Genomic DNA, 25,637 nt, shown 5'->3' with positions numbered 1-25,637 from the left:
GGTAAGTTTCAATGAGATCCCCCTGCATTCTTTTAAATTCCAATGAGTTCAAAACAAAGCTGTCAAACGCTCTTCATATGTTAACCACTTCATTCCCAGAATCATCGTCATGAACCTCCTCTGGACTCTTTCCAATGACAATTCTTCCTTTCTGAAATATGAGGCCCAAAACTGTTGACAATACTCATAGTGAAGCATGACTAGTGTCTTATAAAGGCTCAGCATTTTCTCCTTGCTTTTATATTCTATTCCCCCCTAAATAAGTGTCAACGTTACATTTGCCTTCTTTACCACAGATTCAACCTGTGATTTAGCCTTCTGGGAGTCTTGCACAAGGATTCCTAAGTCCCTCTGCACCTCTAATGTTTGAACCTTCTCTTCATCTAGATAATAGTCTGCACTATTGTTCATTTTACCAGAATGCATTGTCATACATTTCCCAACATTGTATTCCGTATGCCACTTTTAGCCCATTCGCCCAATCTGTGTAAGTCCTGCAACATCACATTGCTCCCACAGCACTATCTGCCCCTCTATATTTTCTTATCATCTGCAAACTTTGCCACAGAGCTGTCAATTAAATTACCAAAATCATCGACAATGTGAAAAGTAACGCTCCCAATACTGACCCCTGAGGAAGTCCACTGGTCACCGGCAGCCAACCAGAAAAGGCTCCTTTTATTCCCACTCACTGCCTCCTGCCTGTTAACCATTCCTCTGTCCATGCCAGTATCTTTCCTGTAACACCGTAGGATTTTATCCTGTTAAGCAGCCTCATGTGTGGCATCTTATCAAACGCCTTCGGAAAATCCAAGTAAATGACATCACCTGCCACTCCCTGCTTGTTACTTCCTCGAAGAACTCTAACAGATTTGTCAGGTAAGATTTCATCTTACGAGAACCATGCTGACTTTGACTGATTTTATCATTAGTCTCCAAGTACCTCGAAACCTCATCCTTCATAATAGACCAACACTTTCCCAACCACTGAGGTTAGGCTAACTGGCCTATAATTTATTTTATTTTGCTTTTCTCCCTTTCTAAAGAGTGGAGTGACATTTGCAATCTTTGAGTCCTCCGGGACCATGCCAGAATCAAGTGAATTTTGAAAGATCATGACCAATGCATCCATTAGCTCTTCAGCAACCTCTCTCAGGACTCTAGGATGTAGTCCACCTTAAGACCTTTGAGTTTGTTTAGCACTTTTTCCTTTGTATTAGCAGTGGCACTCACTGCTGCTCTCTGACACTCACAGACCACTCACACACTGCTCGTGTCTTCCACAGTGAGGACAGATGCAAAGTACTCATTAAGTTCATCTGCCATTTCTTTATCCCCCATTACTACTTCACAGTCATCATTTTCCAGTGGTCCCATATCAGCTCTCACCTTCCTTTACTCTTTATATAACTGGAAAAACTTCTGGTATCCTTCATTACATTATCAGCCAGTCTGCCCCCATATTTCATCTTTTCCCTTCTTATAGCTTTTTTCAGTTGCCTTTTGTTGGATTTTAAAAGTTTCCCAATCATCCAACTTCCCAGTCACTCGTGCTACCTATATACCCTTTCCTTGGCTTTTATGCAGTCCTTAACTTCTTTTGTTAGCCCTGCCATTTGAGAACTTCTTCCTCTATGGTACTTATCTATCCTGCACCTTCTGAACTATTTCCAGAAACTGCTTGCTCCTTAGATTTAATTAGCTTGAGAACACTTACCCAAATCCCAATCCTTGGCAGACATTGAAGGTTGGACAGAAAGAAGAAATTAAGCATAAAGCAGGTAGAGAGAACTAAAGATTGGGGAAGTCCATCAAAAGTATAAAATGTGTGAGAGATAAAAAAGTAAATTGGGAAGACAAGGAATGATCATAAAATATCACTGATAGTCAGGCTGAAATAAATCCTAAGACATTTTAAAAGTATGTTTTGGCCACCCAACTTCTTCTTTCTAAAGTCAATGATTATGCACAAAAATGGACCCTGTCAATTATGGATCTGTGAGACTACTGTAGTAGGGAGGGTAACATACAAATGCTGAGGCACAAGATTAATGGTTACTTGGAATGGAAGGCACTAATCAAAGCAACACACAGAATGGTGGAAGAACTCAGCAGATCAGGAAACATCTATGGGTTAAAATAGTCTACGTTTCAGGCCTGCAAAGAAAGGAGGCAGAAACCAGAATAAGAAGGTGAAAAGAGGGGGTTAACTACAAGCCCATCACCTGCCTTGGTTCCTTACCTCCTTCCCTTAATCTACTGTACTCTCCTATCAGATTCCTTCTTCTACAACCCTTTACCTCTTCTAACTTTCACCTCTCAGCTTCTCAATTTTACCCCACTCACCTACCTTCCTGCTCATCTGGTCTCACCTATCATCTGCCTGTTTGTCCTATACTCATTCCCCCAACTTCTTATTCTGGCTTCTGTGCTCTTCCTCTCCAATTCTGATGGAGGATCTCAGCCTAAAATGTTGACTCTTTATTTCCAGTAGCTTTACACTTTAATCTGTATTGTTGTTGTTATGCCTTATTCTTGCTCAGTGTAATAATTTGATGGATATAAACAGTAAACAAGACAAACTTCTCGCTATATCTTGGAACATATCAAAATGATGAACCAATACCAATTGAGTCCCGCAGTAGGGTCTCGGCATGAAATGTCGACTGTTTGTTCACTTCCATAGGTGCCGCCTGGACTGCTGAATTCCTCCAGCTTTTTGTGTTTGCTGCAACCAATACCAATACCAGTACCACAGCTTCTAAAGTGGGAAGTGAAATTGTGTGGAGGCAGATGGAAGAACGCCCTGGTAATGCTTCCACCATCATTGAAAAAGAAAAACACCAGCTAAATAATCAGAAAAATTACATTCAAGTTGCCAAATATTTGAGTATTATGGAAGGCTCCCTTCTAAATGTTTGTGTAAGTTTAGTTAGAGGATAAATGCTGGTCATTTTGTATATTCTTCACCTTTCTTACCATTTTTGTAGTTTATTCCTCTATCCTTGAGATTCTTCTATTAATGTTAATTCAGAAAAGTGTGTTGTCTCATATTCTCTTCCTCCCTGCTGGCAAGTCTAAACACAAGAGATTCTGCAGATGCTGGAAATCCAGAGTAACTCGTACAACATGCTGGAGCAACTCAACAGGGTGGGCAGCATCTGTAGAAAGAACGAGTGAGTTGCCCGATGCAGGTGAAGTGGCAACTCTTTATCCCCTTCCAGAGGTGTTCCCTGATCTGTGGAGCTCCTCCAGCATTTTGTACGTTTCTCTCGCCCAGTCGTCTTTTGTTTGTTTCTCTTTCCCAACTCTGCGTACAGTTGGAGAAATGGAAACTGTACATGGCTTCATCGTGCCAACTGTCATACTGGGTACTGGTCGATGAGAGGAAAGAGGTGCCCTTTCAGCAGAGTGGGGAGTTCAGGCTTTGGCTCATCGCGGCTTCAGCGGGGAGCGGTGGAGGCCGTAGGTAGATGTTTTCATTTATTTATTTATGCACATCTGGAGCAGTCAGGTAGTCAATGCAATGCCCCTCTTGCAGGATGTGGAAAGACAGGGAGACCGCCAGTGCACATTCAAGAAGTACGTCCGGTTGCAGCTTCTTTCAGACCACATTAAGGAATTGGAGGCTGGAGCTGGATGAATTCCGGATCATTCAGGAGGCTGAGGGGCTGATCAACAGGACATACTAGGAAGTAGCTACACCCAAGGTGCAGGATACGGGCAACTGGATGACCACCAGGAGGGGAATCACAGCAGGAAATCGGTGCAGAGTACCCCTGTGGCCATTCCCCTCAATGGCAGGTGATACTGTTTTGGATACTGCTGAGGGGACTTCCTAGGAGGGGAAAACCGCAGTGGTCAGGTCTCTGGCACTATGTCGGTCTGTGACTCTGAAGGGAAAAGGGGAAGAAGAGGAGTGCAGTAGAGAGACATGATACATGGGTTAGGGGAACAGGCAGGAAATTCTGTGGACAAGAATGAGATTCCCAGATGGCCTGAGGCCTAGGTGCCAGGGACGGGGACATCTCAGACTCAGTACATAAAGTACATAGGAGGATATAAAGTAACTACTCTCACACACATATACATGCATGCATACATATACCTACAAGTGCATTGGTTCATGCACGCGCGTGCGCGCACACACACACACAAAAGCCATAAGACATAAGAGTAGAGTTATGCCATTAAGCCCATTGATTCTGTTCTGCCATTCAAACATAGCTGATTTATTTTCTCTCTCAATTCCATTTTCCTGCCTTCTCCCAGTCACCTTTACTAATTAAGGTATATATATAATATGGCTGGGGTGCCTAAGACTTTTGCACCAGACTGCATTTGTCAGTGTGGAACGGAGAGCAAATTTGTTAATCTGCTGGAGCAAAGGACATTGGGGATGGCCAGGGTGCAGCACAGTGGGAGGGGTTTGGGACAGGAGCCAGAGAACAAGTGCCAGGGAAGGGGGTAGCACAGGTACAGACACACCCAGCTCTGAGACACCAGGCAAGGTCATTTGATTGCTAATAATTGGTTTATTGATCTTTACAGAATGTCTCTCTGGTGCTTCACGCTCACTCTCCTCTCCCTTCCCCTTTTCCCAACCATGATTCCCCTCTCCCTGTCCCCTTCCCACTCTCAGTCCACAATAGAGACCCATATCAGAATCAGGTTTATCATCACTCACATACATCATGGTTTTTTTGCGGCAGCTATGTATTGCAATATATGAAATTACTTATGAGTTATCTACATACCCATGCCTCTGTGTGTCACACCATACAAACACTGACAAACACATACACATCTTCTCAGGCAGATGAGCACTTGACCCCTCCCTTCTCATCTCTCACCAATTCCCCCACCCCCTCACCAACCCAACTCTCCTCCCCGCCTATGGTCTCCAGCTCCTGATCCGAGCTGCCCACCAGCCCGGCTCCATCACTGCTGCCTGACAGCTCAATCCGACCTCCGGTGGAAGTTGCACGTCCTCCCTGGATTTCCTCCCAATTCCCAAGGAAATGGTAAACCAGCTTCTGTAAGTTACCCCTCCTGTGTGGATGCCTGCTTGGGAAATCAGGCTGTGAGTTAATGACTTTGTGAGAGAGAATAGATTGCAGAGGAAGAAATGGAGAGCTGGGATTAACAGGATAGATCTGACTCAATATCATAGACTCAGTGGGCCGAGTGGCCTTTTTCTTGGTCGCTAGAGGAAGCGTGAGTGCAGTCAGGTTCCTTCTGACATCCATAACTGTGGGCCCACACCAGAGGCAAGGTTTAAAAATCATGACAATTGTTGATAAGGCAGCCAGGATCTTTTCCCCAGGTTAGAAATGTCTAGCTGCAGAGGACTTGCACCTAAGGCAAAAGGGGGAAAGTTTAAAGGACAAGTATTCGCGTACGCGGAGAGTGGTAGGTGGCAGGAACGTGCTGGCGCAGGGGGGGTGGGTGGGTGCTGGAAGCAGATACGACAGTGGTGCTCGTCAGATAGACTCATGGATATTCAGGGTAGACGGATAGAGATCATGAGCTGGTTTAATTGTTTAATAGTTTCATTGGCATCATGTTCAGCACTGAATTTGTGGGCAGAAGGGCTTGTCTCTGTGATGCGATGATATGTCCTATGTTTATTTTCTATCTACTCCTTTCTTGAAGTGAAATTCTGCAGTCTTCAAAGTTCCCCGGGGGGGGGGGGAATCTTGGGGAGATAAATCATATCAGCAGCCTGTTTCATGGAAATATTGCATCTATTCAAAGCTGGAGATAACGCTGAGTGAGGAAAGAACAGCCGGCACTTTGTGAACTTGTTTCCTTATTCTACCTGTTACCCCTGCAGTGTTAACACAGTATCGATTCGTCACTCTGAAGGCGCAATCCTACCGTTTCGATCTCAGTCCCTCCATCAACCCCCGCAGTATATGGGCAACCTTTGAAAAGACTGGGCGCCAAGATCGGGCGGGGAAGAAGATGACACTGAAAGAGTAAATAATGATATTGTTTTCAGAAAATGACTAATTCCTTAAAATGACTGCCCTGGGTGGAGCTATGAACTGAGCCCCTAGTAGTTCAGTTTTGCGGGTTAGTTAATAAATCTTACACAGATGGCCATATGAACTCTGAATGTACCAGTGGTCACCAGTGAATTATTAACTATAACAGATAGTTACCATGGCAAATGAGGACCTTTTGGTTCCCCCGCCAACCTCCTCTCCAGCACCGTGCCCTCCTCCCCACGTAACCAGGGCAATGTCTGGCCTAACGTAATGCCATCAATATCTTATCTGCAACTGCCCTATAAAAGGACCACCAAGCAAAAGCGACTGCCTCATTTTTATCCAGGCTCAGCCCAAGCGGGACGAAACACACCCTTCCGCAGCTTTGCCCGTGTCCTGGTCGGAGCGCGAGCGAGGACAGAACTGACGCCAGTGGGGGAAACCAGACTCTGCAGCAGGCAGCATGTGTTACAATAAGTGTGCACGATGCCTTGGCATCACCCTGGTCCCTCTGTCTCTTCTGTGCATTATTGCAAACACCTTGCTTTTCTTCCCGAATGGAGAAACGGGGTATAACACCCCGGAGAAACTGGCGGACAGTGTCTGGTGCTTCAGTGGGATTTTGGGCTCGGGATTGTTGGTAAGCCACTTTTTGGAAATCTTTTAAAGTTTGTAGAGCAGGTGCAGGGCTGGCTATTTTAAAGATTAGACGTAAGTATTGAACAATATTCGAATTAACTATGTCCAATAATTAATTATTTAAAATTGAAACAAATAATTTGCTATGAAACTAATCCCAGTGATAATACGTGCAAATCACTAATAATGGATTGGATTTATTCAATGTTAGCAGGGGTCGCAGTAAGTTATTGGCTAAATAGAGTCACAGTTCTCAACCTGTTTGAGTTTGAACCCTATTGTGGTAGCTGGCAGCTTAAAGTAACTAAGCAAACCTTTTCTTTAAAAGAAGGCAAAAGGCTAATGCTCAAAATAAAGACATCTGGTCCCATTAATATTCTTTAGAGAGGAAAGCCTGTTGTCTTGCTGAAGGGTCTCAACCTGAAACATCGACTGTACACTTTTCCGCAGATGCTGCCTGGCCTGCTGAGTTCCTCCAGCAGTTTGTGTGGGTGGCCTATCATCCTTACCTAGGTTGGTCCATATGTAATTCCAAACCCACCAACGTCTTAACCACCTCCTCAGTATGGTCACAATGATGTCATGGAGTAATACAACATGGAAGCAAATTCTTCAGTCCATCTCCTCTTATGCTGACCAAAACATTTATCTGAGCTTGTCTCATATCTTTCTGAATCTTTTCTATCGATGTACTTGTCTAGTCTTTCAATGTATTAAGTATCTCCGCCTCTGGCAGCTCATTCCATACATTCACTGCCCTCTGTGTAATAAATATACCCTTAAATCCCTGTAAAATCTTTCCCATCTCACCCTTAATCTGTGTCCATCCGCACCTGGGAAAACGTTTCCGATCATTCCCCTTATCTCTGCCCTTCTTACAACTCGATAAGATTATTCCTCAGCCTCTACACTCTAGGGTAAAGACCCTCAGCCTATTTGGCCTCTCCCTAAAACTTAAACTGTCCAGTCCTGGTATCTTTTCTGCCCTTTTCCCAGTTTAATGACATCGTTCCTATGGCTGGGCAATGAGAACCACGCACAATACTCCAAGTGGGTCTCACCAAAGTTCAAAGTAAATTTATTATCAAAGTACACATATGTGACCATATACAACCCTAAGATTCATTTTCTTGCAGACATTCACAATAAATCCATTTTAGAATAATTACCATAATAGATTCAACAAAAGACTGCACCAGCCTGTGTGCAAAAGTTAAAAAAGCTGTGCAAATACTAAAATAAACAAATAATAAGCAATAACTATAGAGAAATGAAATGAAGCGTCCTTGAAAATGTGTCCATACATTGTGGGAACAGTTCAGTTATGGGGCAAGTGAAACTGAATGAAGTTATTCCCTTTGGTTTAAAAGTCTGCTGGCTGAGGGGTAATAATTGTTCCTGAGTCTGGTGATGCGGGTCCTGAGGCTCCTGTACCTTCTTGCTGATGGCAGCAGTGAGAAGAGAGCATGACCTGGATGGTGGGGGTCCCTGATGATGGATTCCGTTTTCCTGCAACAACGCTTCGTGTAGACATGCTCTAATGGTGAGAAGGATTTTACCTATGATGAATTGGACCAACCACTAGTACAGCTGAAATATGGCATCCCAATTTCTGTACTTAATGTCCTGACCAATGAAGGCAAGAATGCCAAATAGCTTCTTCACTATCCAGTCCAGAGATAGACCATAAGAGTAGCATTGCCAGTTTCATCTACATTCTGTGAATAAATATATATATATATTTTTAAATGGAATTCCATAGAATGTGGTCTCAATACTTTCAGAGGAAACCTGTCAACGTTTTCTACATCACACATTTTTCTACGTATTGTTTTAACAGATGCTATAACTCAGATTAGCATTTAGTTTTAAGGGAAATATATTGAGATAATGTCAGTGCAATTAAATTATTTGATCACGCAGAACATTTCTGATAGCACTCTCTCAATGTCGACTTCAGCTTTTATTGAGACCTTTTGTTGGCCTGTCTAATGTTGCCTTTGGAAACTTTTCACAGATGGTGTTCCCAATCCTGGTGTTCATGGGAATGGAAAACAACGACTGCTGTGGGTGTTGTGGAAATGAAGACTGCGGTAAAAGATTTGCGGTGAGAATTGCAGGGAACACTGGCATTTTCAGGACAAAAAAACCTCCTTTATCACCTCCCTCCCCACCCCCCAAACTTCTTCCCTCCCTGCCTGATTACTGTTTGACTTACTATCAAATTGTGTGAATATTTCATGCTGTTAATACATGGACAATGAAGGGTACAAAATACAAAATTGAAAATGAGGGTATAGAGGAAGTTTATTGTTATATTTAAGTATTGTAAGATATACAAAATGGCAATTCAGCCCTTCAAGTCTATACTAGCCTTCCTTAGATTCCCATTGACCCCTTTAATATCCCGTACCTATTCTCTCTCACTTCAGTTCCAGTCTAATTATCCAACAACAGACCTACACTAGGGGCAATTTACAATGAACATTAAATCAACAATCTACATTTTATAAGACTAGTACGGTAAGACCTCACTATCATCCTGCACCCTGTTGTCTGGCTGCACTGCACAATCTCTGTACTGTAACACTCTTTTCTGCATTCTGTTACTGTTTCCCTTTGTACTGCCTCAAAACACAGTTGTAATGAAATGGCAAATGTAGTTCCCTTGTTTAAAAAAGGTAATAGGGAGAAACCTGGGAACTATAGACCGGTGAGTCATACATCGATGGTCTACAAACTACTGGAAAGGATTCTTAAGGATAGTATTTACAAGCATTTGGAGAAGTACAGTCTACTCACGGATAGTCAACATGGCTTTGTGAAGGGAAGATCGTGCCTCACAAGCCTGATTGAGTTTTTTGAAGAGGTAACAAAAGAAATTGTTGAGGGTAGGGCAGTGAATGTGGTCTACATGGACTTTAGCAAAGCATTTGACAAGGTCCCTCATTAGAGACTCATCCGGAAAGTCATGAGGCATGGGATAAGTGGAACCTTGGCTGTTTGGATAAAAAATTGGCTTAAAGAAAGAAAGCAGAGGGTAGTTGTGGAAGGAAAGTATTCTGCCTGGAAGTCGGTGACTAGTGGAGTGCTGCAGGGATCTGTCCTGGGACCCCTGCTATTTGTGATTTTTATAAATGACCTGGATGTAGAGGCGGAAGGATGGGTGAGTAAGTTTGCAGATGGCATGAAGATTGGAGGAGTTGTGGATGGAGCTGTAGGTGGTCGAATGTTGCAAGAGGATATAGACAGAGTTGGGCAGAAAAATGACAGATGGAGTTCAATCCGGAGAAGTGTGAGGTGATGCATTTTGGAAGGACAAACCAGAAGACTGAGTACAGGATTAATGGTCAGTTACTTAAGGGTGTGGATGAACAAAGGGACCTTGGGGTTCAAATTTATACATCCCTCAAGGTTGCTGTGCAAGTTGATAGGGTAGTTAAGAAGGCCTATGGGATGCTAGACTTCATTAACAGGGGGATCGAGTTCAAGAGTAGAGAGGTCATGTTGCAACTCTACAAATCTCTGGTGAGACCGCACTTAGAGTATTGTGTTCAGTTCTGATCACCTCATTATAGGAAGGATGTGGAAGCTATGGAGAGGGTGCAGAGGAGATTTACCAGGATGTTTCCTGGTTTGGAGAACAAGTCATTTGAAGCAAGGTTAGCAGAGCTGGGGCTTTTCTCTTTGGAGCGTAGAAGAACAAGAGGGGACTTGATAGAGGTCTACAAGATTATGAGAGGCATAGATAGGGTGGATAGTCAGTACCTGTTTCCCAGGGCGCCAATAGCAAACACCAGAGGGCATATGTACAAAATTAAGGGAGGGAAGTTTAGGGGAGACATCAGGGGTAAGTTTTTTTACACAGAGGGTTGTGAGTGCCTGGAATGACTTGCCAGCGATGGTGGTGGAGGCTAAAACATTAAGGGTATTTAAGAGCCTCTTGGACAGGCACATGGATGAAAGAAAAATGGAAGGTTATCGAGTAGTGTGGGTTTAATAGTTTTTTAAAGGATTATATGGGTCAGCACAACATGGAGGGCTGAAGGGCCTGTACTGTGCTGTAGTGTTCTATGGTTCTATGGATCTGCCTGAATGGCAGGCAAAACAAAGCTTTTCATTGAACTTTGGTAGATGTCACAATAATGAACCAATTTACTTGTTTTGGGGATGTGGGGTGAAACTGGAGCACCTGGAGAAAATTCACACAGTCACAGGGAGGATGTAGAAACTCCACACGAATCACCCTGAGGAAAGAATCAAAGCTGGGTTTCTGGAAGCGTTAGCAGCAGAATTGTTCCTTCCAGCTAGCCTCCTTCCCTTCCTCCCCACCTTTTCATTTGAACGTCTTCTCAGTCCCAAAGAAGGGTCTCGGCACGAAAAGTCGACTGTTTATTCATTCCCGTACATGCTGCCTGACCTGCCGAGTTCCTCCAGTATTTTGTGTGAGTTGCTTAAGATTAGAAGTGTTTCAGGGTTGAGGGATCTTAGGTTCAGCCAGGGATGACTGAAGTGAGATTTAGTCATGGCGTGCCAAGTTTTAATGAATTTTGAGCGGGCAAGTGCAGAGAAACTGTTCTTGTGTGAGCTGATGACCAAGACTACAGATGAGTGAAAACAACCTTGCCCTTCAAGGAATGGAAGGATGGTGGATCCAGATTCAGTTGTGGATTTCAAAAGGAAATCAGTTCAATATGTGAAAAACATCAAGAGGAGCCTGTCCAAGAATAGAGGCCAGAAGAAGGAAACAGAATGAGATTTATCATCACTGACATAAGTTGTGACATTTGTTGTTTTGTGGCAGCAGTTCAGTGCAAGACATAAAAAAAACTGTATGTCACAATAAGAAATACATTAAAAATAAAAAAGCAGAAAAATAAATAGTGTAAAAAAGAGAGCAAAATAATGAGGAAGTGTTCATGAATTCATGGTATAAGGAGCCGTACGGAGTTTCAGAGAATGTTGGGTTCCAATGCTTTTAGAGCACCTGAAATTGATAATTGTTCTTTAACAAGAGTCGTTATTCATTTAGATTTCCTTGTGTTTTTCTTGAGCGACTTGCTCTTAGTAACGCGGTCTCCTGGTGTTTTCTGTTTCAGCTTGTTAAGGTTATTTTGACAGGCTCAGGAATTCTGTGGTACTTATATTATTTAAGCGGATGTCTGATTGGCACTAGTTGTGGGAACCTGGTTTTGAGAATGTTGCATCTCATGGTGTCGCTCAGCCGAGCCATTGATGTTCTGTTGGAATTCTTATGAATAAACTCTGACGGTTCTCTATGTTGGAGTGTCTTTCTTCTGCTCTTGGGTTCCGATATTGCCAGTGCACATTGTGGCACGTGGATCATTCAGAAATCTGATGGTAGAAGGGAAAAAGCTGTTCATAAAATGTTCTCTTTTTGAAACATGTGACACATAAGGGGGGATTATAGGGTAGTTATTGAGATATTTTCACTAAGGGGAGAGTTTAGAATGAAGGGCCAGATGAAGAGCCAGTCATTTAAAGTAAAGGTAGGCATTTTCTTTCTTGCAGATGGAATTCCCCCAAATTGTGGAAGTAGACAAATTTTTGTAAGATCAGAGATTGAAGGCTTTGAAGATCTGACAATGAGGGAGATTTAAGGCTTGAGGTTGATTAGCCACAATCACATTGGGTGGTGGGACAGGCTTGAGCGGTTAGGTGGTTGCCTCCTCTTTTCCCTTTTCTTGTGGGTATAGGGGAAAGAGAAGAAGAACAAGATTGACCAGACTGCTGGCAGAGTCTCAAAGGGCTGAATGGTCTTCTTTGTGCTGCTGGGCTTCTATGATTCTAAACCAACTACAGTGCACTGGGATCCATATTACTGGCACGGGCTCTTGTCAAGGAGGCCAATTCATTCTGGGGGGGGGGGAAGATTTTCTCTGTTTCTTTTTGTTGCTAACATTGACAGATGACGATCAGCTGATTTGCATGCAGTTACAGAATACAACTTAATAGCTAACTCTAGCAACCCGTCTCCATCAATTAATCCGCAAACATTTCCCAACTGGTGGAGAGCTTCACCAACTGTTAATCCCAACCATAGTGCCACACAGGACAGACACAGGCACTTCAGCCCAACTGGTACTTGACATCCACAGTGCCCATCCAAGCTAGTTCCATGTGCCAGCATTTGGCCACAACCTTCTAAATCTTTGTTATCCTTGTACCAGTTGAAAAAGTTGTTATCACAGCTCCTGATACTTAGGACCTGTACCCCATGCAAATTTCTGATAGAAATATGTCTGGCATATTTGCATAACACATCAGACTTGCCTCAGTGTCAGAGACTGAGGGGCAACCTGATAGAAGTATATAAGATTGTGAGAGGCATATAGGGTAAAGTCTTTCTCCCTGGTTGCAAACGTCAACTATTACACGACTAGGCTTTAAAGTTTAAAGGGGATTTATGAAGCAAGTTTCTTTAAATCAAGGGTGATATGTACATGAAACACACTCAGGGGAGGCAGAAGATAAGCAACATTTAAACAGAGTTACAGTTGGGCAGGTGCGTGGATAGGAGGCCAGCAAGAAAATAAATCTCAGTGTAGTATGTGGTGATATGTTGTGTCTTTGGTAATAAATTTATTTTGGTTTTGAGACCACCATTCTTGTTCCCCAACTGCTGGTGTGGGGATGATCAACAACTGCACAATGCACAAATTGATTAAATCCTGGCCTCTCTTGTTCAGATCACTCTGTATCTCACCAGGAGGTGCACGCCCAATTAGAAAGCATAAAATCTTCAATTAATTTATGAATTAATATGTAGTATCCAGAATTTGATAAATTCAAGATATATCCTTGAGCTAATGGTGCTTTTATTACTTTGTTTTCAGTAAAAAAACTTTTGGAAGTTTCTCAGAATTTATTACACAGAACAATAGAAGTTCTGTTTATGATTAGGAGAGTGCCTGGTAGTGCAAGGGAATCAAGGTTCAAAGTTCAAAGTAAATTTATTATCAGTGTACATAAAAGACAATTTGTGCAAATAATTAAAAAGTAAATAAGTAAACTGAGAACATGAGTTGTAGAGTCCTTGAGAGTGACTCTAGAAATTCCTATCCCAACTCTCTATTCCAAAAATCAGTTTAATATACTGTATGGTCCCTAAAGAAGGGACATACCCAGTATTAAACCAGTAAGGATAGAAACTACACTGAGCCATAAGACCCAGAAGGAATCAACTGCTAAGGAAACATTCAAAAGGCCAATAAAGATCAAAGATTTGAAGAATAGCAAACAATCTGCTGGAGGAAGTCAGTGGGTCAAGGAACATCTAAAAGAGGAAAGATAAAGTTAACATTTCAGTTGGAAACTCTACACCTCCCACCTTCTTATTTTCACTTTTTCCCCTTTCATTCCAGTCCTGATGAAAGATCTTGGCCAGAAACATTGACTCTTCATTCTTTTCCATAGCTGCTGCCTGACCTTCTGAGTTCCTGCTGCATTCCATCAAAATTTTGGTCATGTGGTTTCTGATATATAAAGAAGAACAGAAGATGCTGGGAACACCTGGTGGGTCAGGCAGCTTCTACAGTAGGGGTTCCCAACCTTTTTTTATGCCACTACCATTAACCATGGAGTCTGTGGAACTCAGACTGGGAACCCCTGATCTATGAACAGAGAAACAGAGTCATATCAAAGACATCTCATATGAACTCAAAGGCACTTTGATACAAATGAGGAGAATAGTTTGTGGGATTATGGAAGAGGATGTGACTGAGGTTTGGAAACAAATAATTTTTCTCAAGGCAAGCTGGATGTCATCAGATATAATGTAATCAGGTTGAACTAATTTCACTTAAACATTTGAAGCATAGGTTCAATTATTTTTGCACAAGGTGCATTGCAGAAATTCAGGAATGTGGCTCTCCCCAGTGAACTTCTGAAGAAACCAAATTTATGTGTAAGTAATAGTAAGGCGATCACTCAAGTCAAGTATGATGTTCTCCTTAAGGGTTGTCTATTGGTGGGTCTTCGGGTGGCTGTAGAGACCAAACCAAAATCCACGTATTCTGATGAGGGGCTTCTGAACCTCACAATCCTGTCCTCTTCGCCACTTGCTGTTTACCATGGGACATAATCTAAGATGTTAGAATGGATTCCCTCAATGAAGAATGTCAGTGCGTGACATTGTTTAACGTGATATGCAATGGCCATCACACAGTCCTTGACAAGTCGGGTTCAGAGCCCAGCGGCATGGAATGTAAGACAACTGAGGACCCTTCACTACTGCTGCCTTCCTCCACCTCCACTGCCATTGTGATGAGCCACTGCCACTGCTGAAGTCTTGGTTGGATTGTTCTTTGTCTGGAATCTCCATCTTGGCCTTACCAATAGGCTAAACCCCAGATGCCGTCGACTTTCCGGTTTAAGATGGCGCTACCAAAGGCACGCAACAGCTTACCGACAGATTGAAAGCCAAGAGATTTGACCAAAAACATCTTCACTGAAGTAAATTGTGCTGAACTATGGCCGCAGAGAGCGAGACGAGGCTCCATCGGGGGATGAGCCATGCTGGGGTACTGTGAGGCTCAATGTGTTCGCGTCGAGGTCGCCAGTCGGTGTTGGCATCACTGCCGGAGATGATGTGAGCAATTTGGAGAAGAGTCAATGCAAAGGAGTTTCGACGCCTGTCCACCTAACCCAGCTGCAAGGTTGGATTGCACCAAGCGCTAAGCTTATTTGGTGAGATCAAGAATGGCTTTGGGCTGGGTGACCCAAGCGAAACGTGGCGCCAGGATCCGGGCCCTAGGATGAGGCACTACCCGGTGCTTGGACAATTTGAGCACCAGCCCAAATAGACTGGAAGCCCAAGTGTCGGGACTGGGGGGGAAGGTTGGGATGATTTCGCTCACTCTCCCGCGAACGTTCATTCCTTTCTCTGCAGCGCTGAAGCTGTGAACTGATCTGGCTGTTCTGCGTTTGCCCCACTGTATGATGAACTGGGACCGGTCTACTCTGGGTATTCCAGGAGTGAGTCCAGGACTCAATCTGGTTTGGAATGCTGTTGGCTCGCTTCTATTGCTTGTATGATTTGCGTTTTTTATTCTCCCTTTCTCTGCGCAGGGGTTTCTGGTCTCTTTTTTTGAATTGGGTTCAGGTTTCTTGCCTTGTGGCTGCCTGTAAGCAGACAAATCTCAAGGTGTATAATTCATACATTCTTTGATAACAAACGTGCTTGGAATCTTCGAATCTTCAGCTCTCAGGAATTCGCAAGCTGCTCCACCACAACAAGGTCACATTAGCAGGCATTTTTAACAAAACAGTTTAAAAAGACTTGTTCTAACAGGAAAGATCATTTGGTAAATGATTAATTTTTTTTTTGTTGTCACGTATACCAAGGTACAGTTGAAAATCTTCGTTTTGCATGTCAGCCTACTGTATACAGTTCATTTAACTACATCTCTGCATTGAAGTAGGACAAGTGAAGACAATAACACAATGCAGAATTAACTGTTGCAGTAACAGAGAAAGTTCCCAATGAGTGGGGGGGGGGGAGAAGGGAGGAAGTCCTGGGTGAGTGGGGTCGTTGATTATGTCAACTGCTTATGAGACAGTGATAAATTTTGAATGCCAAAAGTTAAGAAACTCCTTGAACCGTTCCATTTACTAACATCATCTTTTAATCAACTTCCTGTCTTCATCTAGAATTTTTCTTCTGTGATCTTTGCCGGGATCGGAGTGGCAGGAGCTGCTTATTGCTTCATTGTTTCCGCGGTGGGTCTCAACACTGGACCAAAATGTACCACCACAGAGAGCAACAGTAGCTATATCTACCCCTTCATTAACGGGTAAGAGACCTCACTGTTTGATGACCTCATTATACCAGTCTGGAGAAATAGGAGCTTCACCCAAGGATATTCTTTTAGTTCATAAGAGCATGAGACTATAAGACATAGGAGCGGAATAAGGCCATTCGGCCTGTCAAGTCTGTTCTTCCATTCCATCAAGGCTGATTTGTTATCCCTCTTAACCCCATTCTCCTGCCTTCTCCCTGTAACCTTTGACATCCTTACTAATCAAGAACCTATTAACCTCCGCTTTAAATATACCCAATGACTTGGCCTCCACAGCCATCCATGGCAATGATGGTGTAGTGTCATACAGAACTGACTGAAGGTATATCCTTGTGAGATTCAAAACATAATGTGAATCTTAGCGACATAAATTCAGCCAAGGGGAATTAACAACTGTTACTCATGTGAGCTGGCATCCTTTATTGCAGCTACTCTGGGATTAAGTGAATGTGACTATTTTAAAGTGGTGACCTTAATATCACTTTATACACATTGAGAGTCATTGACACAAACATTCTGCGCTGTAATGTTCTGTGTTCCAACTTTATGAAATTTAGCATGCTTCAATGTACTTTCCCCTTGCTTTATTGAGATGATCTGGGGTTAACTGTCTGTTAGGATGGTGAAGCAGTTTCAATTGGCCTTTTCAAAATGCAACTGGTTAGCCATTTATGGGAATATAATGTGACGCTCCAGGGGGTGTATCGACAGCCTGTCCTTGCATGTCTAGTGACCAGCACCACTTATTGTCCTTGTGTTAAAATGCTTTTGTGGGATTACGGTGGCAAGTTCCAGTTCATTTATTGTTACAATTTAGCTTGGTTTATGCAGTTATTTGCTTGTGTATTTGTGGGTCACCCTAACTGTAACCGGGTTGTGTGATGGTCACCTCCCCTGTCTGTATGGGTCTGGTAGGGTTCACTCTCTGGGTCATGGTGCCTGGTCTGTTTTGTATTTATCACAGTAAAATGGTTGTTGAGTTAACAAGCTTCCTCATCTGTCATTATGGACCAAGTACTCACTAAAATAATTTACAGGGCCACGAGGAAAATATGGCGGAAGGCAACCAATGAGACCACCTTCTAGGGGCCCTCGTATTATCGAAGGGCCAAATCACCACCTTTGGTGTTGGAATAGTTCTCAAAGGTTCATTGCATCAAAGAGTAGATAGAGCACAGAAAAAGGTCCTTTGGCCCATTGAGTCGATGCTGACCATCAACCACCCACTTCCACAAATTCTACTTAATTAGTAAGGGCGAGAAGGCAGGAGAATGGTATTGATAAGGAAAATAAATCAGCCATCGTGGAACAGAATCTTTTATTTAATTTTTCATTTATTTAGAGATGCAGCGCTTAACTGATCCTTTCGTCTTAATGAGCCATGTCACCCAGACAACCCATCTATTTAACCCTAGCCTAGTTAAAGGACACTTTACAATGACCATTTAACCTACTAACCGATCGGTCTTTGGACTGTGGCAGAAGACTAGAGTAAACCCACACAGACTCTTCCTGTGTGAGGAAGAATGTACAATCTTCTTACGGAGGATGCAAGGACTGAACTCCGAACTCCGATGTCCAAAGCTGTAATAGCGTTGTGTTAACCCCGATGCTACCATGCCACCCTATAAATGGGCCAAATGGCCTAAATCTGCCCGTGTGTTATGGAATCCAGCATTACTGTGGTAGGATTTCTAATCATATTCCTGGACCCATTGTCCAGGCCTCTGTCTATAGATCAGCAACTTAAGGGTAGACATCCCAGCCTAGTACAACAATGCAGCAAACCTCCCCTGCCAATCCCATACAGAAATGGTCCCTAATTTGGTTAAAAATTCCCCTTTGTCTGCAGTGTGCCATTCCAACAAAGGGGAGGATTTCTTACTGGATTTGGATACAACACTGACAAAACAGCAGAACTTTTCCATATCTGTCCGTATACATCTCTTTGCTTGGTGCTGCCCTCTGGTGCTCACCTGGTGGAAGCTGCACCAGGAAAACACAGAGACTTGGTCTATATAAATTTTTTTGTCTCTTTGTGACTGTATATTCCTCTGAGATAGTAACCATATATGCTATTTGTGCTACATGCAATGTGCAGTGTGCTGTTGGTGATATGCTTTGCACCTTGATGCCAGAAGAACACTGTTCTGTTTGACTATATTCATGTATGGTTGAATTAAACTCACTATACACCTAGCCATATAAACCCAAACATACCAGCTGCACTCAAGTCCAGGTACAATTAAGGAGAAACAATAAAACAAAATAAACATTAGTGTTGTCTCTTTAGTTAGGTCTGATAAGCCCTGAAGTAAAGATAACTGACTACTTCCCGTCTGCTCCAAACAATTGGACATGGCAGCTGAGACTAATCACTCAAGTATAATCTACAAAGAGATAGCCAACATTATCATAAACCATGACAACCTCCCTGCTCTCAACTCCTAGTCAACCTTTACTACAGAATTAATGTTTTCATTCAGCCATTTTGACACTGAGCCATTTTACACTGACCAGAATTTTGTTTCCACCAGCTTAAGTCCTCTCTCATGGATCAGTTAAATCTGCCTCTCATATTACACTTAGCTCTGTAAAGCACTCTCACGAAAGATGGTGAATCTTTGGGTTTTGTCTCCCGATAGAGCATTGTGAAGGTGAGGTCCTAGAAATAGACCTAGTTCTGGGGAGTTGAGGCTGAGGGCAACTAGCAAAGAAGAAGAATTGAGGCCTCTGGCAGAATAGCCATGACCATTTTGAATGGCCGGGACAGAGAGTTGCCATGGGCACGATAGGCCAAATGGCTTCCAATCTGAGTCTAATAAATTGAGAGTTGTCCTTATCTGAAATACAGAGCTTGAATGAGCAATGAGAAAAGATTCGGGTGTAATTTTTATTATTCAGGCAACCTCAGAATCACAGTGAAGGAAGTCAGTCTGTACCACAGTTGTCTGTAATGTGAAGCCCATCATCTGTGTAAGGGTAAAAAAAAACAAACTTGAAAGAAAATTAATACTGCATTTATTAATTTACTTTATTTTCACATTAGTTCCATGAGAATGAATTTTACTCCATTCCTCAATTCTTCTAGGTAGTAACTTATGAATTCTGTAAGGGCTCATTTCCATAACACAAAAAGCAGAAATGAAAAGAGTCAGCTGGATGTGTTGGTATGGAAGATGTTCCAGAACTGTTGGAAAAGTGAAGAAATGCTGGACTAATGGGACAGGATGATTTGATGGACCAAATGGCCTCCATTCCTACTGTGAAATGTCCGCCAATAGTTTCATGGGTTTATGTTTTGTCTGCTTGTCTTACCAGTGATTACCTGCAGAATCACACGATGTGGGATGAATGCATAGAGCCTCCCAGTATTGTCCCCTGGCACGTAACGTTGTTCGCTCTCCTGCTGGTAATGAGTGGAGTCCAGCTCGCCCTCTGTGCCATTCAAGTGATCAACGGGCTGATTGGTTTTATCTGTGGCGAGTGCAGCTGTTGTTCCTGCTGCAATTCAGGTGATCCACTTTATTACTCTTAAAGATGATGGCAACTGTTCATAAACTCAACAGATGCTGGAAACCTTGAGCAACACACACACAAAATGCTGGAGGAACTCAGCATCTCATCCTAACTGGTTGAGTTGCTCCAGCATTTTATCTGTGTTGCTCAAGATTTCCAGCATTATTTATTAGCTTTTATTCCTGATTTCCATTATCTGCAGTACATTATCTTTATAGGATTAAAGGCAAACAGTTGAGACCTTCAATGAAATATTGACTATCATCCTGAAGTGATTGGAAACAACACTGAGTTCAAGCCATTGACGGTGAACCATAAGGCTTTGATGACAACTCGCATACTGTTGATAGGTGCTTTGTTTTTTTCCCCCTTATACCATGGATATAATGGTTGCTATGCTCATTCAGAGTAAATATTGAGTTCAAATCCCACTTCTGAAGCTGAGCAAAAGCTGATTTGCACAGTATTTGCACTCAATAGCCACTTTATTAGGTACACCTGCATCTCTGCCTGTTATTGTAAATATCTAATCAGCCAATCACGTGGCAGCAACTCAATGCATGAGCACGTGCAGACCTGGTCAGAAGGTTCAGTTGTTCACAGCAAACTTCAGAATGGGGAAGAAATGTGATCTCAGTGACTTTGTCTGTGGAATGATTGCTGGTGTCAGACAGGGTGGTTCCAGTATCTTGGAAACTGCTGATCTCCTAGGATTTTCATGCACACCAGTCTGTAGAGTTTACAAGAATGGTGCAACAAACAAAACTAAATCCCAGGCAATGGCAATTGAGTGTGTGAAAATCCCTTGTTAAAGAGAAAGGTCAGTGGAGAAAGGTTCAAGCTGACAGGAAGGTAACATTAATTCAAATAACTATGCATTACAACAGTGGTGTGCAGAAGAGCATCTCCAAGCGCACAACACAACAAACCTTGAATTGGATGGGCTACAGCAGCAGAAAACCATGAACATACACTCAGTGACCACTTTATTAGGTACAGGAGGTATCTAACAAGGTGGTCACTGAGCGTATGCACGCCAGTTACAATGAACTTGAAATTTACAAGCAGTTAAATTTTTAAAAATCTAAAACTTGGGCAGTCTTTATGAAGGAAAAATAAACAATACAGCAACAATGAAGCCACTGACTTGTTATAAAGGCACACCTCATTCACTAAAGACCTTGCAGAGCTGCTAATGTGATTGACTGTCAACCATGGCTTCAATTCAGAAGTGATTCGGTTGGAGAATAAATGCTGATGTTGCTGATGATTTTGATAAAGCACGAGTGAAGTTCTGTCTAAAATGGGGGATGGAAGTGTGTTCAATGGAAAATGACAGAAGAGAATGGGAAAAGAATTTTTGAAAATGCAGACAAATAGAGCAACCAATTTGGATAGTACATTCAAAGGACTAGCATTGCTGCAATTGGTCAAACAGTCTTCGTGTTTGGTGTGTGATTCCATTAACCTTGCAGGTTGCATTACCAATAATGCGTGCTGCTTTTCTTCACAAAGCGCTGAACTCAACAAGAAACACATCGTGTTTGCTACTGGTGGCGAACAACTTAATAGGGCCAAGTTTAACTTCTGCAATTCCCAAACTAAATGTAAGGGGAAAGACAGGCCTGCCGGTTTCCCTGGCACACTGGAAGTGAGTGAAAGTTGCAAACTTGTTCTTCGTTGCCCCAGTTGCATCCCCAAGTGGATGAACCCTGATACTTAAAACAAATCAGCTCATTGTTTGCACTGGAATACAAATGTAATTCTCAAGATGGTAGTGGATCCTCTTGAGTGAACATTGAATACATCTTAGCCTGTTATTTTCAACAAGAATAATATACTACAATGCCATTATGCTTCTTATAATCTTTGATATTGAATCCATTGTGACTAAAGGTCGAGCCTGGAATGAAATTGATGGTTGAAATGCTGCTGCCTGGTTTGTCCAAATGTCCATTGCAATGTCCTTTCCTAGAGCTCTGCCTTAACCTCAATACAGGAGGCATACGCTTGATAAGAAAGGATCTATGTTAAGGCCTCAGAGTTCTGATCTACCAGAGAAGTTCCCTGTCCTCACACACCTTTCTCCCAATATACCTCACAATTAAAAAATCCAGAATGCAAATAATAAGAGTAACTGCACATTTTATAAACAGCAATCTATATTTTTTATACAACCAGTATTCTCAATATTTTTATATTGCATAGTTTGTCTTCTTCAGTGTTTAAGTGGTCAGGCTTTGGCAAGAACAGGCAGAGGTGGAGTCTTTTGGAGTCATTCAGTTCATTATAGAACTTGAGCTTGAGAAATTGGACCCGAAGTTATAAGCACTGTAGGGAGTTAAGGCAGTGAAATGCAGGTTACCTAATAGTCTCCATCATGACTACATTTGCAAGAAGTGCACCCAACTTCAGCTCCTGACTGACAAGGTCAAGGCACAAAAAATACAACTGCAGAGCAGCGTTGTGTACGTATTCTAAGGTCAAGGAACTGGAGCTGGAACTGGATGGACTCAAGGTCATCCAGGAGGCTGAAAACCTCATAGATGAGACCTTTACTGAGGTGGTCACACTGTGAGGGGAGGCTTCAGATAGTAGGTGGTTGACCATTGGGAGAAGTAAGGGGAGTGAACAGTAAGTCTAGGGTTCCTCTGTGGCCATTCCCTTCTGCAATATGTGTACTGGTGGCTACTGCTGTGAGGGGATGTCCTATCAGGACTCAGCAGCATCAGCCAACCAACGGCCCTGTGGTCAAATCTGAGGCTCAGTAGGGAAGGGTAAAGGCAGGTGGTGGGATAGCAATAGGAGACACGAAAATTAGGGGGATTGTCAGGAGATTCTGTGGCTGCAAGAAACACTCCGAGGTGCTAGGGTCAAGGGCATCTCAGAGTGGCTGCAGAGTACTCTCAAGGGTGAGCAACAGGAGGTTGTGGTGCAAATTGGCACCAATCACAGGTAGAAAAGGGGAAGGGGTCCTGTGCAGTGAGTATAGGCAGTTAAGGACGAGGCTGAAGAGTACCAGATGCTAGTCAGGGCAGGAACAGGATGATAGTACAGATGCATGAGTGGCTGAGGAAATGGTGTGGGGGGGGGCAGGGTTTCATATATCTGGATCACTGGGATCTCTTTAGGGAAAGTAATTCCTGTACAAAGAGGACAGGTTACACCGGACCCACAGGGGACCAATATTCTTGGGGGCACAATTGATAGAGCTGCTGGGGAGGGTTTAAACTAATTTTGCAGGAGGCCGGGAACCAGATTGGCAGGGCTAAATGTGGGGCAGTTGGTATACAAATAAATGCAGTGTATATAGTGAGACTGTGAAGAAGAACAAGCTGATGATAGGGCAAAAGGGACTTGGTGGTCCTTGTGCAGGATTCTTACGGGTTAACTTGCAGGTTGAGTCAGTGATAAGGAAGGCAAATACAATGTTAGCATTCATTTTGAGTGGACTAGAATACAAGAGCAAGGATGTAATGCTGAGGAGCTATAAGACAAGGATCAGGCCGCACTTGCAGTATTGTGAGCAGTTTTGGGACACTTATCTGAGGAAGGGTGTTGGAAAGGATCCAGAGGAGGTTCATGAGAATGATTCTGGGAATGAAAAGGGTTAACGTGTGAGGAATGTTTTATGGTCATGGACCTGTACTTGCTGGTATTTAGAAGAATGTGGGAGGATCTCAATGAAACTTATTGAGTATTGAGTATTGGCCTGGCTAGAGTGATCGTGGACAGTGTGTTTCCTATAGTGAATGAGTCTAGGACCTGAGTGTACAGCCTCAGATTAGAGGGATGTGTGGTGAACTACATATACCTGTCTGCACACGCCCCCTGCTGACTGCTCCTGTGGCTCCTCCCACAGACCCCGGTATAAAGGTGATTGAGGCCTGAGCCGGCCCTCAGTCTCCAGGATGTAGTATGGTGGTCACTCACTGCTTGTTCCTTCTTCCTGTCAATAAAAACCGATATCTTGCCTTCACGTCTCAGAGAGAGTTATTGATGGTGCATCAGGATGTCCATTTAGAACAGTGATGAGGAGGAATTTCTTTAGCCAGAGGCTGGTGAATGTGCGGAATTCATTGCCACAAGCGGCTGTGGAGGCCAAGGCATTGAGTGTATTTAATACAGGGGTTGATAGTTTCTTGATTAGTCAGGACATCAAAGGATATAGAGAGAAATCAGGAGATTGGGATTGAGAAAGATAATAAATCAGCCATGATGGAATGGCAGAGAAAACTCAATGGCTAAGTGGCCTAAAACTGTTCCTATATCTTATAGTCTTATGGTCTTTGTTTGTATGTTGTTACTTTTTTAGTATATTTATATATTTTAGTACTTTTTCATTAATTGTATTCTATTTCTTTTCCCCCCCACAAATACCTTCAAGAAAATGAGTCTCAAGATAGTAGATATGATTACATATATGTGCTTTGATAATAAATTTACCTTGAACTTTGAATTTTTGAGTTAATATAAGCCTTTTGTTTCTCTCCCACTCCCTCTATAGCCTAGAAGCTGAAACAGACGGAATCAAACTGCTCCGTAATCAAGTTTGTGTTGCTAAAGCAGAGTTTGACAAATGGACTTCCAAAAAAGCACCCTTTCTTTTGTTCCCAGGAGAAAAGGTGGCAGAAGCCACTGAAGCAAAGTCACATTCCTAGGGCAGTGATTTTAACCTCACCACTAGACTGCTAGAGGCTCCTGTATGAATCACATCTGTAAACAGTAGAATCACTGTAATATTTCAATCAGTAATTTCTAGGTCAGGGAAGATACTAGTTTCACTCAAGAAAACTTCTGTTTTAAAAGGAAAATGTATTTTTTAAGATGAGTAATTTTTTTTTCTCTGACTCAAGTTGTCTCGCTAATATAGGTCTCTGGAATCAGCTCTTCAGCTGAAGGTCTGGGGTATTGCATTGGCTCTGATGTTGAAGAAATTGCTTGAATTTCAATTCTATTGGTTCCAGAAAATCAGAAACTCAGGCAATTTCTATGACTCGTGATGAACCTACAAATCCCCCCCTTCAGCCATAATGCCATGGGAAAGTTCATTCCCACTGTGGGATAAATCTATTTATTTGTGGTCGGCTGTCACAGTTTGCCATTCCACTTGAACTGCTGCCTATCGAAGCTAACAGAAAAAATACTTAATTCGGGGAAATGTCCGGTCATCTACAATGCTTCTGCTGAGTCTTATCCCACCTGAATTCTTCTTCTCATTTAGGGAAGAATTCTCCAGTTTACATTCTGAACCACGAGAAGACCAATCTCCAGAGAACCTTTATCTGTGCTGTGCTTAATCCAGTTGGTTCAAGACTTTGGCCCATTCTCCAGGCTCTTGTTTGGAAGACCTATGTCTTATGAAAAATGGGAGCTTGCTGTAATAAACAAACATGCGCAAATCATGTTCTGTATCTTTTTCTGTGAATTATTAAACACATGCCAGAGTCTTTGCTTCTCTTTGGCATAATTGTTCACTTCCTTTGACTTAGAGTCCTGCTATATCTTCACAGTGACCATTAGTGCAGGCTAAATGGATTTTACATTTGTCTTTAAGAGCAAGCCATGCAAGAAATTCCCTGCATATCATGAAGAGTAATATCAGAAAAAATCAATTCCAGTCTATACAAGGTTAAAGTACACTACTGTGCAACAGTCTTAGGCA

General features: G+C 42.6%; 1 protein-coding gene and 1 pseudogene across 1 annotated transcript; one reads left to right on the top strand and one right to left on the bottom strand.

The window, feature by feature from the left end:
- The first annotated feature begins 6,257 nt into the window (after positions 1 to 6,257).
- LOC132404436 (transmembrane 4 L6 family member 4-like) lies at positions 6,258 to 25,414 on the top strand. The gene is made up of 5 exons (XM_059988568.1): positions 6,258 to 6,633; positions 8,650 to 8,739; positions 16,305 to 16,447; positions 19,775 to 19,968; positions 24,480 to 25,414. The coding sequence occupies exons 1-5, from the start codon at positions 6,457 to 6,459 to the stop codon at positions 24,482 to 24,484; spliced, it is 609 nt and encodes a 202-aa protein (XP_059844551.1). The 5' UTR covers positions 6,258 to 6,456; the 3' UTR covers positions 24,485 to 25,414.
- On the bottom strand, positions 13,656 to 13,834 carry LOC132390664 (U2 spliceosomal RNA; annotated as a pseudogene).
- Positions 25,415 to 25,637: the final 223 nt, after the last annotated feature.

This window comes from Hypanus sabinus, chromosome 2 (genome assembly GCF_030144855.1).
Source record: "Hypanus sabinus isolate sHypSab1 chromosome 2, sHypSab1.hap1, whole genome shotgun sequence".
Lineage (NCBI taxonomy): Eukaryota > Metazoa > Chordata > Chondrichthyes > Myliobatiformes > Dasyatidae > Hypanus > Hypanus sabinus.
This window is presented reverse-complemented; position numbering and strand designations above follow the sequence as displayed.

Coding starts and splice junctions, on each gene's coding strand:
- LOC132404436 (XM_059988568.1), top strand. CDS start 6,457: ATGTGTTACAATAAGTGTGCACGATGCCTTGGCATCACCCTGGTCCCT. Junction 6,634..8,649: donor TTTTGGGCTCGGGATTGTTG/GTAAGCCACTTT, acceptor AACTTTTCACAG/ATGGTGTTCCCAATCCTGGT. Junction 8,740..16,304: donor ACTGCGGTAAAAGATTTGCG/GTGAGAATTGCA, acceptor GTCTTCATCTAG/AATTTTTCTTCTGTGATCTT.